Source organism: Nicotiana attenuata, unplaced genomic scaffold (genome assembly GCF_001879085.1).
Source record: "Nicotiana attenuata strain UT unplaced genomic scaffold, NIATTr2, whole genome shotgun sequence".
Lineage (NCBI taxonomy): Eukaryota > Viridiplantae > Streptophyta > Magnoliopsida > Solanales > Solanaceae > Nicotiana > Nicotiana attenuata.
This window is the reverse complement of record NW_017671249.1, coordinates 286217-298011: the sequence shown is the minus strand read 5'-3', so window position 1 is coordinate 298011 and position 11795 is coordinate 286217. Positions and strand designations below refer to the sequence as shown.

The following is an 11795-nucleotide window of genomic DNA, read 5'->3' as shown; positions in this document are numbered from 1 at the left end:
AGCCTAGTAGACACATCTACTTGTTCAGGACATCCTGCCCCCTCTACCAGAGGTGTCTACTGTCTACTTGGCTATTCGGCTAATAAAAAATAAAAGGCAACATAAGGATGTAGAGTTTACAAATAAGTTGCATAAGTTAGTGAAATTAAAATAATTCAAAAAGAGTAGTCATCCTCAACGGAAACAACCTAGTATGATTATAGCATACCCATCCTTTGTCACCTTCAAAGAAAGAGTAACTATAAGAGCAAAAATTAAAGCAATACACTACAACAGAACAAAAGTAAAAAAAGAGACAGTCAAACAAAGAGAGAAATAATACGAGAGGAATAATAGAATCCGTGCTGTATTTTGTTACATGAAACGATGCACTAAATAATCACAAAATCATTACATTACATTACATAAAAAGGCACAAAATACCATAATCAGCTTACAAATCATACACTTGTTTGCCAGTGAACTTGACCTCAATTGGGCTCTTGTTCTTACCAATGGATCTGAAGTTCTGTCCAACTCCTTGACGGCCAGCGTTCACCTTTTCTGGGTACACACCATCCTTAGGATGCAAGTATTGAACTTCACCATTAGGAAACACCCTGTAAAACCTGTAGTTAATCTTGTACTTTGACCTAAGCCTAGTACCAAGTGCTAAACACTGCTCTTTCCTCGCCAATTTCAGCAAATTAGCACCTTCCCTCATAATAGCTGCACCACCAGTTGGCATCTCAAAGATCTGTTCTTTAGGCGATTCCCAAGTAATTACGTAAAACTCCTCAACTTGGGCCTTGCGGAGAAGCCCACCGGTGCTGCCGCCGAAGATTGGGGAAGGTGTGTTTGGGTCCAATTGTGGTGGGGTGAAGCCCACTGGAGCCTCTGCTTCTTTTGTGGCGGCGGCGGCTGCTTCTTCGGCCATGGCTCTAATGGGACGGGGTGTGGAAACAGAGGATTTGAGTTGCTTAGGAGAGAAGGAAGCGAGGGATTGTTTCCATGGGGAAGAGGATTTTGGGGCAGAGAGAGGTGGAGTGAAGAGAGAAGCTTGAGTTGCCATGGCCATTGAAGAATTATTGGCTAGAAAAGTGGAGGAAATGGAGATGTATTTGTGCAGAATGAGAATGAGAGAAGAGAGTTCATTTTTTGTTATTCAGATATATGTGGTGGAGATAAGGATATTGGATAGGGTTATTCACATACAGACCAATTAGAAGGTCTGATTTTGATACGCATTCTAACCAAGTAAGTGAAGTCCCAGCCTTTAGTTCTCTTTTGACATGTGTCGTTTGGACCTTGGTTAATGCTTGGGTGTAATATCTCAAGTAAACTAGATTTTGTTGAAGGGATTAGAAAAATGAAATAGTGGACCCTCAGGGGTCGTTTGGTTGGAATATGATTTGGGATTTTTACCTTCCTATACTACATATAAAACCTTATTACCCTCAATATTTAAGGTTTGAGTTAATTACATTTCAGCATACCAAATTACCATTTATATACCATAATTAATTTAGAGGTATAATTAATTGACAGTTTTTTACTCATTAATTAAAGGTGTCCATATATCCCACATTTCTCTCCCCCCTTAATTCCCAAGATCTGACCAGCACTGTTTTCCCCCTCCCATTTCTTTCTCTTCTCCATTCCTTCTTCTTCTCAAAAAATATAGAGATGAGACCCATTTTTTACAATCAGATTTTTAGCCAAAGAGATTCAATATGAAACCCATTGTAAATCCTATACAATAATAACGCCAAATACTAGCGGTGGCTGTGGCCAACATCAATTTGGTACATATACAACCCTGAAGATTTCATTAAGGAGTAGTCATGGGCCTTTGACAATGATGAAGATGGAATAAGAAAGGTTGGTTTATTTGTAGTTTTTTTTTTGTGAAATTTTGTAGATGAAGAGAAAAGTTTATAGTCAACATATTTTTCAACATATATTATAGTTTAATTGTAGTATAAATGTAGTAATGTTATAGATACCCTTAAAAACAATACAACTTTATACAAAACTTAAACTGATTTGTAGTTTATTTGTAAAAATTTTGTAGATAAAGAGAAAATTTTGTAGTCAACATTTTTTTTCAACATAGATTGTAGTGTAATTGTAGTATAAATGTAGTAATTTTGTAGATACCCTTCAAAACAATACTGCTTTATACATACGTAAACTGATTTGTAGTTTATTTGTAGATCTTTTGTAGAAAATTTGTAGATTAGGAGAAAATTTTGTAGTCAACATTTTTTTTCAACATAGATTGCAGTTTAATTGTAGTATAAGTGTAGTAATTTGTAGATACCATTAAAACAATATTGCTTTATACATACTTAAACTGATTTGTAGTTTATTTGTAGATTTTTTGTAGAAAATTTGTTGACTGGAGCTAGAGGAATGGAAAATTTGATTCTCTTTTTCTTCTTCATGGGAGACTCCCCGAAATCAGATTCCAATGTATCTTCAGGCGCAACAAATTGCTGGTGAATCTCGGTAGTGGATGATGTTGGAGACATGAGTTGACTTACTGGGCGTGGATTAAAAGTTGCAGGGCGAGGACGTGAAAAATGAGGAAAGAGAAGCCTGCAGAAAAAGGAGGAAACAAATCTGATGTGAATATGAAAAAATATTTAGTCCCAAATTTTTAGGCGCCTAATTTGGAAGGAATAAGCTATTCAAATATTTATCCCAGATTTGTAGGCGCCTAATTTGGAAGGAATCAACTCTTAATATTGGGTATTTAATGAATGGTATAAATTTTGTAGGAAAAATATAAACATGGCGGGTAATAATGGAATTATGCACATTTTTAGTAATAAGGTTTCATATATGGTATAGATAGGAAAAAATCCCATATGATTTATACCGAGTATAAGTTATGCCGGTATAAGTTATATTGGGATAAGTTATGTTGGGATTAGTTATGCTGGGATTGTTGTTTATTCATTGTTTAGTATGTTGTATTAAGAATGACAATTGCATAATTTTTAAGAAGAAAGTATAAGTTATACCGGTGTTAATTACCCCACCTTTTATAAGGTATAAGTTATCCAGTGTTAAAATTAACACCGGGATAACTTATACATGGTTACTAACCAAACAGAGTATTAAGGTGGTATTAAATTTTTATACCACCCTTATACCTTCTTATACCTCATACCAAATGACCCCTTAGTATACTCAATTTACATTCAAAAACAAAGATATCTAAACATGCTAGAATGTTACTCCAATTAAACTAGTAGAGCTACTTTTGAATATTTTAAAAGTTGTGTATTTTTTTATTGGAAAAGGTTCTATTCTATCGTTAAATTATTCGTAATAGGTCATTTATACCGTTCGTTAAAATTTGGTATCAATTATATCCTTGCCGTCTAAGTATCGGACCACTTATACCCTTATTGGCTAACAAAACTCCACATCAGCTGTCACACCTGAAAAGACATCCCACATATTAATAAACCTGACCCAAACCAAACAGATCCAGTCGAGGGTCTTCTGATACCTTTTGCAAGCACCCTAACTTTATTCTTCAACACCTATTTCGGATAGTTTAAGGGTATAAGTGACCTAAAAAGTACGTAATAATTTTATCTTATATCGGCTTATCTTACTTCATCTTAAGTAGACGATAGGATATAATTCTTAAAAATACCGTCTTTACACTTTACATACAATTAAAAGAAACATACATTTCAATTGGATTTAGTAATTTGCCCTCTAATCCTATCCTTGTTAAAATGTTACTGTTTGTGTATTAGTTCCAATGTAAAGCATCACCGGATTCTCAAAATAACTATTTGCATACCAAATTATGAGATTTATCTTCAAATATCTTCATTCTTCCTCTTTCCGATGGTTCAAACTGTTAGGATATACTATAAACCATGCTTATTGTTATAGTATTCTTTATGGAACAATTATTTATTTATTTATTCAATTCAATAAAGTTTTATTTTAAATAGATCATGTATTTGTTTGTGTGTCCATTGCTTATATAGTAGATGGTTTAGTGTATAGAGTTTAGCTTATACACGGAAGATTAAATCATCGGTTCTTATAAGTCATAAAGTTTATGTTCACAATCTAATGATGGAGTTGGACAAGCCATCGGAATGGTTGTAGCACAAGATTAAATATAATTTATCTTGATTATGGCTAATTTCAACTTCTTGTGCTAGTACATTTTGTATGTATTGAACGGATCAAGTAGAGATAGGTATTTTATACTGACTTAATAAAATAACTTCTCTAGTCCATTCAATGTACTTATACTCTTAATCTTGATATAATTATTATTAGTTGTGTATATCATTTATTATTTTGATTTATTAAAAGGCGAGATTCTTTCGTGGGTCAATAAGCCTGGTAAGTTGGACAAAATGATATACATTGGCGAACTAATAATTAGTTGATAGAATCCATGTCTCGATTTTTTTTGAGATTGATGATACTCCTTTATGAAAGCTTATAAATTTTCTTGTGTAAACCCGGCCGGTGAATTTTGTATCCGACACATGAAATGAGTTAAGTGAAAGTTTAAAGGAAGTAATCAATAAATTAAATTGTCAGTAATTTAATTTGATTGGTTAGTATCTGAATCTTAGCATGGGGAGTTAAATAAGATTTTATGGAAGAATTTCAAAATTGAACTAAGGAGTACAATTACGAATTTTTAGTGGAATAATTCGTAATTTATTATGGTAGAAATTAATTTCAAATTTCGAAATTAATTCCATAATAGGAAGCCTTGTTAATTAAATTCTGTGGTCCCTACTGTGCCTAAATAATAGGAAATAAAGGAAAACTTTCCTTAGTGGAAGAAGAAAACCTAACAGGTTTTGGAAAAGTGTTTTGACCTAAAAAGCGCAGCTATATATACATGGTATATAGCTGGCCGTTTTTTGCACAGAAAAGAACACGTTTTTCTTCCTTGAATTTCGCCCACCCGAAGTTCTCTATTTTTCGGTTTTTATTTGGGTAACACAGTAGAAGACTGTAGAAGGTTGCTGAGGTCTTGCAATTCTGGAACTGAAGAAGGATATCGATTTTCTTTGTTCACGCTTCAAGAGGTAACTCGTATAATCTCCGTATGTGCTAATTGTTTAATTTACACGTGAATAAAACACTGTGATTGCTTCCGCTGCGATATATATTCCATCACAAACTTCATAATATGTAAGTCATGTAATTCTATAATCAATTCCAGTTAATCAACAATTACTTATAGTATATTCTCTTACATCATTTATTACTACTGCAAACCATCTGTGACGACCCAAAGGGTCATCACCTGTTTTCTTATCCATTCTATACTTCCGAGGCCTTGAAAACCTCATTTAGGGTTGCCTCGATTTGCGTGCACAGTCCGGGCGCGTAGCCGGAAAGCTTAAATATGAATTCTGTGAGAAAATACAAAATTTTGATATTAAATTGATTAAATTTGACTTCGGTCAGCATTTTGGGCAAACGGACCCGGATTCGTGATTTGACGATCCCGGAGGGTCCGTAGGAAAATATGGGACTTGGGCGTATGCCCGGAATCGAATTCCGAGGTCCCAAGCCCGAGAAATGAATTTTTGTGTGAAATTATTTTATGGAAATGATTAAGGAAAATGAAAATGAAATTTAATTAAAAGACCATGGTATCGGGCCCGTATTTTGGTTCCGGTGCCCGATACAAGTCTTATATATGGTTTAAGCGCTTTCTGTAAAGTTTGGTCGAAATCGGACGTCGTATGACGTATTTCGGACTTAAAATGAAAATTTGATGTTTTAAGAAAACTTGGAGGAAATTATGAATTTTGAGGTTTAATTCGATGTATATGATGTTATTTTGGCGATTTGATCGAGCGGATAAGTCCGTAGGATATTTTTGAGGCTGTGTGTATATTTGGTTTGGAGCCCCGAGGGCTCGGGTGAGTTTTGGATAGGCGTCGGAGTGCATTTTTTAACTTAGGAAAAATCTGGTATGAACAGGCCTGCAGACTTCGCAAATGCGAACTCGCAAATGCGAAGGCTGGTTTCGCAAATGCGAAACCAGCCCAGGCCTGACTATGATCGCAAATGCGAGTATATTCTTCGCAAATGCGAAGTTCCAAGTTTCACAAATGCTAGACCAAGTTCGCAAATGCGAAGGTCTCCTGTAAGGCCTGGCTTCGCAAATGCGAAGCAGGGGTCGCAATTCCCATAATTTGGTCGGGGTTCGCAATTGCGAACCCCAATTCGCAAATGCGACATCAGAGACCCAGCAATTTCATACTTAATCGAATTTTAAGTCATTTTTCACCCCATTTTCAAAATACAACTCCTTAGGCGATTTTTCAAAGAACAAGTTTCATCCCAAATCATTTGTAAGTCGATTTTTACTTAACTCTTTCAATCATTAACATCATTTAACGTGTTTCAACGTAAAATCAATGATTTTCATGGGAGAAATTGGGGGTTTTGGGTAGAACCTAGGGTTTCTTTAAATTGGGGATTTGGACCTCAATTTGAGGTCCGATTTCAAAATAAATTACATATTTGAGTTCGTGGGGAATGGGTAACCGGGTTTTGGTTCGAACTTCGGGTTTTGACCACGTGGGCCCGGGGGCGATTTTGGAATTTTTGGGGAAAAACTTGGGAACTTCATTTTTATGCATTCAAATTGATTCATTTAGTGTTTATTAAAGTAATTGAGCAATTTGTCACTAGATTCGAGCGGATTGGAGGTGGAATCACGGGGTAAAGCGATAGTTGAGGTTTGAGTGGAATTCAAGTCATCGAGGTAAGTGTTTGGTTTAACCCTAGCTTGAGGGATTAGGAGTTGAGTCATAATTGCTACTTGTTTGTGTTGGGTACGACGTATGGGCATGGTGACGATATCCATGCGTCGGAGTCAAGCATGACCGTGAGTCTTAATTTGATAATTGTGTACCCTTGTTTGATCCTATGAACGTTGTGATTAAATATTGGTATTAGTTGTGCCAGGAAAAAGTTGAATAGGATTGGTTATAGCTGACTCTCCCTTGTCGGGATGTTTGACTTGTTGTTATAGTTCCCTTGCCGGGAAAGAGTATTAATTTGATTGTTCCCTTGCCGGGATTGTACTGTATATTGTGTTGAAAATAAAGGGAGCGGGTGGTACGCCTACCACAAGTGATATTAAAATGGAAACGGGTGGTACGCCTACCACAAATGATATTGAAATGGGAGCGAGTGGTACGCCTACCACAAATGATATATTGAAATGGGAGCGAGTGGTACGCCTACCACAAATGATATTGAAATGGGAGCGAGTGGTACGCCTACCACAAATGATTTATTGAAATGGGAGCGGGTGGTACGCCTACCACGAGTGATACCAAAATGGGAGCGGGTGGTACGCCTACCACGAGTAACATTGAAATGGGAGCGGGTGGTACGCCTACCACGAGATATTGAGAAATGGGATTGGGTTGCACGCCTGCAACAAGATCAGTTGAATATGAAAGTTGCCTTATGTTTTCATTATTGTTAGGAGTTAAACTGTAGATGTACGTACCATTATTCCTGATATTTTGTTTCTATCGCTCACCCCTAAAGCATGTTCCCTTCCCCAGCTTAAATTGTTATTTTCTTGTTATTTTTCCGTTGTACCTGTATATATATGTCTGCACAGGTTTATCTGGAGTCTGGTCCTAGCCTCGTAACTACCTCGCCGGGGTTAGGCCAGACACTTACCAGCACATGGGGTCGGTTGTGCTGATGCTGCACTCTGTGCTATTTGCACAGGTCCAGGTTTCAAGCAGCAGCAGCAGCATTAGTACGGGAGTAGGCCTTCAGTCCGGTGAGACCCGAGGTAGCCTTGCATGCGTCCGCAAGCCCGGCGTCTCCCTTATTCTCTCTTTTTAGCCTGTTGCCTCATTGTATTCGAGACAAACAACTTCTGTTTTCTTTCAGACGTTTGTGTTTAGTATTTCTTAGCAGTTCGTGAGTATTGTGACACCAGTCTTGGGTAGATGATTACATTGACTATTCCGCATGTTGATTCAGTTTCTATAATTAAGACTTCCGCTATTATTTAATTTCGTTGTTTTTATATCGTTGCTATAAATTGTTAAAAGGGGATTACGTTGTAAACGAAAAGTAGCTAAATTTGCTTGCCTAGCTTCTACGAGTAGGCGCCATCACGATTCCCGAGGGTGGGAAATCCGGGTCATGACAAGTTGGTATCAAAGCACTAGGTTACATAGGTCTCACAACTCACGGACAAACTTAGTAGAGTCTGAGGGATCGGTACAGAGACGTCTGTATTTATCCCCCAGAGGCTACAGAGTTAGGAAAACTTCACATTTGTTCTTTCTTGTCGTGCGGTGCTGTTTCTCGGACGCCGATTGAATTTCTACTCTGTTCTTTCGTAGATGGTGAGAATCCGCGCTTCTTCATCTACCGCTCAGCAGTCCGAGTCCCCAGCAGCAGCCCCAGTGGCGGAGCCTCAGGTTGATTTGGAGGAGGAGGTTCCAGTACCAACAGTCCCGGTAGGCCCAGCTCAGGTCCCAGAGGAGTTCATTGCCACCCCAGTTCTTCAGGACGCTCTAGTCCGATTGGTAGGCTTCGTGGAAAGTGTCATTCGAGCGGGTTTGCTTCCAGTAGCACCATCCCCTCCTCAGGCTGGAGGAGGGGTTCAGACTCCTGTTACACGTACTCCGGAGCAGGTAGCTTCCCAGGTTCAGGTTCCAGTGGTTCAGCCAGTCGTGGCAGGTCAGCCGGGTATAGTGGCTCAGACCGGGAGTGAGATCACTTTTCGGGAGGCGGCCAATGTGGGTCGTAGAGTTAAGATGGTTCTGCCACAGGGAGGTGGTCATGGGTCGGATAAGAGGCCCCGTCATGCAGGCAGATTCAGTGGTACCTCGTCAGGAGGTAGAGGTTCTTATGGTAGAGGCCATCCTCCTAGGCCCTTTCAGTCAGCTCTCCAGGTCACTCATGGTACTTCAGGTGGCCATTCAGGTCGACAGGGTCAGTCTCAGTTTCCTCAGCTTCAGCATTCGCGTGGATGCTATGAGTGTGGTGAGCATGGTCACCTCAAGAGGGCTTGCCCGAGGTTGAGGGGTGCTCAGCTGCAGCTGTCGAGGTCTTGCCACGCTTGTGGTGACCCGAGGCACATTGTCAGATTTTGCCCTCGAGCTTCGAGCAGCATTCAGCATCACGGTTCTCATACTAGGATTCAGGCACTAGAGGTTCCACAGCCTACTCGGCCAGCTAGAGGCGGTGGCAGGGGTGTTAGAGGTGGAGGTAGAGGTCATAGAGGTGGAGCTCAGGCCGCAGGAGGTGGAGGCCAGCCAGCAGCCAGGCTAGAGGCTGAGTCTTCAGATGTAGACATTACAGGTACTATTCTGATTTGCGATAGAAATGCTTCAGTGCTATTTGACCCTGGGTCTACGTATTCGTATGTGTCATCCTATTTTGCCCCATATTTGATCATGCCTAGTGATGCGTTGGGTATTCCTGTTTATGTGTCTACGCCGGTGGGTGATTCCATCGTGGTCGATCGAGTCCATCGCTCTTGTGTTGTGGTGATTGGGGGTCTGGAGACTCGTGTAGATCTGTTGCTTTTAGATATGGTCGACTTTGATATCATATTGGTGATGGACTGGTTATCACCGTATCACGCTATCTTGGACTGCCATGCCAAGATCGTAACCTTAGCTTTACCGGGTATGCCTCGTTTAGAGTGGAGAGGGACTCCAGGTCATTCTACCCGCAGTGTCATATCGTATGTGAAGGCTCGGCGTAGGGTCGAGAAGGGGTGTTTGGCTTATTTAGCTTATGTTCGGGATTCCAGTGCTGAGGTTCCCTCTATCGATTCTGTGCCCGTTGTTCGTGATTTTCCTGATGTTTTTCCTTCAGACTTGCCGGGTATGCCACCCGACAGGGATATTGATNGTGTTCACTGATCATAAGAGCATTCAGTACTTGTTCAAGCAAAAGGAGTTGAATTTGGGGCAGAGGGGGTGGTTGGAGTTGTTGAAAGACTATGATGTCACCATTTTATATCATCCGGGGAAGGCCAATGTGGTAGCCGATGCTTTGAGTAGGAAGTCAGCCAGTATGTGCAGTCTTGCTTATATTCCGATCAGTCAGAGACCGCTTGCTTTGGATGTTTAGGCTTTGGCCAATCGATTTGTGAGGCTGGATATTTCTGAGCCTTGCCGAGTATTAGTTTGCACGGTCGCTCGTTCTTCATTATTGGAGCGTATCCGTGATCGGCAGTTTGATGATCCCTATTTGTGTGTCCTTAGAGACACGGTGCAACGCGGAGGCGCCAGGCATGTTACCTTAGGTGCGGATGGAGTTTAGAGATTGCAGGGGCGAGTTTGTGTGCCCAATGTGGATAGCTTCGAGAGTTGATCTTAGAGGAGGCCCATAGGTCCCGGTACTCTATTCATCCGGGCGCCGCGAAGATGTATCAGGATTTGCGGCAGCATTATTGGTGGCGTAGAATGAAGAAGGATATTGTGGCATATGAGGCGCGGTGTTTGAATTGTCAGCAGGTTAAGTATGAGCATCAGAGGCCTGTTGGTTTATTTCAGAGGATTGAGCTTCCCGAGTGGAAGTGGGAGAGGATCACTATGGACTTCGTTACTGGACTTCCGTTGACCCGGAAGAAGTTCGATGCAGTTTGGGTCATTGTTGAAAGGCTGACCAAGTCAGCGCATTTCATTCCTGTGGCAGTCTCCTATTCATCCGAGAGATTAGATGAGATTTATATCCGGGAGATTATTCGCCTTCATGGTGTGCCGGCATCTATCATTTCGGATCGGGGTACGCAGTTTACCTCGCGCTTCTGGAGAGCAGTTCAGTGAGAGTTGGGCACACGGGTTGAGTTGAGCACAGCATTCCATCCCCAGACGGACGGGCAGTCCGAGCAGACTATTCAGATTTTGGAGAATATGCTCCGGGCTTGTGTTATTGACTTTGGAGGTTTGTGGGATCAGTTCTTGCCTTTAGCGGAGTTTGCCTACAACAACAGCTACCAGTCGAGCATCCATATGGATCCTTATGAGGCTTTATATGGTAGGCGGTGTCGGTCTCCGATTGGATGGTTCGAGTCGGGAGAGGCTCGGTTGATAGGTAAGGATTTGGTTCAGGAGGCCTTGGACAAGGTCAAGATCATTCGGGATAGGCTTCGTTCAGCTCAGTCTAGGCAAAAGAGCTATGCAGACCGTGAGATTCGAGATGTAGCTTTCATGGTTGGTGAGCGGGTATTGCTCCGAGTGTCGCCTATGAAGGGCGTGATGAGGCTTGGGAAGAAGGGCAAGCTTAGCCCTAGGTTCATTGATCCGTTTGAGATTCTAGATCGAGCGGGAGCGGTGGCTTATAGACTTGCATTGCCGCCTAGCTTATCAGCCGTGCATCCAGTTTTTCATGTATCCATGCTTCAGAGGTATCACGGCGATCCAGCCCACGTGTTAGATTTTAGAACTGTCCAGTTGGACAAGGATTGACTTATGAGGAGGAGTCGGTAGCTATTCTAGACCGGCAGGTTCGTCAGTTGAGATCCAAGAGTTTTCCTTCAGTTCGTGTTCAGTGGAGAGGTCAGCCCCCTGAGGCATCGACCTGGGAGTCCGAGTCTGATATGCGGAGCCGTTATCCTCATCTTTTCCCCGACTCAGGTACTTTATTCTTCTGTCCGTTCGAGGACGAACCGTTGTTTTAGAGGTGGAGAATGTGACGACTCAAAGGGTCATCACCTGTTTTCTTACCCATTCTGTACTTCCGAGGCCTGAAAACCTCATTTAGGGTTGCCTCGATTTGCGTGCGCAGTCCGGGCGCGT

General features: G+C 41.1%; 1 protein-coding gene across 1 annotated transcript; it reads right to left on the bottom strand.

The window, feature by feature from the left end:
- Positions 1–299: 299 nt before the first annotated feature.
- LOC109207032 (photosystem I reaction center subunit II, chloroplastic) lies at positions 300–1194 on the bottom strand. The gene has a single exon (XM_019369912.1). It carries the CDS (start codon positions 1055–1057, stop codon positions 434–436), a length of 624 nt encoding a protein of 207 aa, XP_019225457.1. The 5' UTR covers positions 1058–1194; the 3' UTR covers positions 300–433.
- Positions 1195–11795: the final 10601 nt, after the last annotated feature.

Bases quoted from the DNA above. Each gene is read 5' to 3' on its own strand.
- LOC109207032 (XM_019369912.1), bottom strand. From the start codon at position 1,057: ATGGCCATGGCAACTCAAGCTTCTCTCTTCACTCCACCTCTCTCTGCC.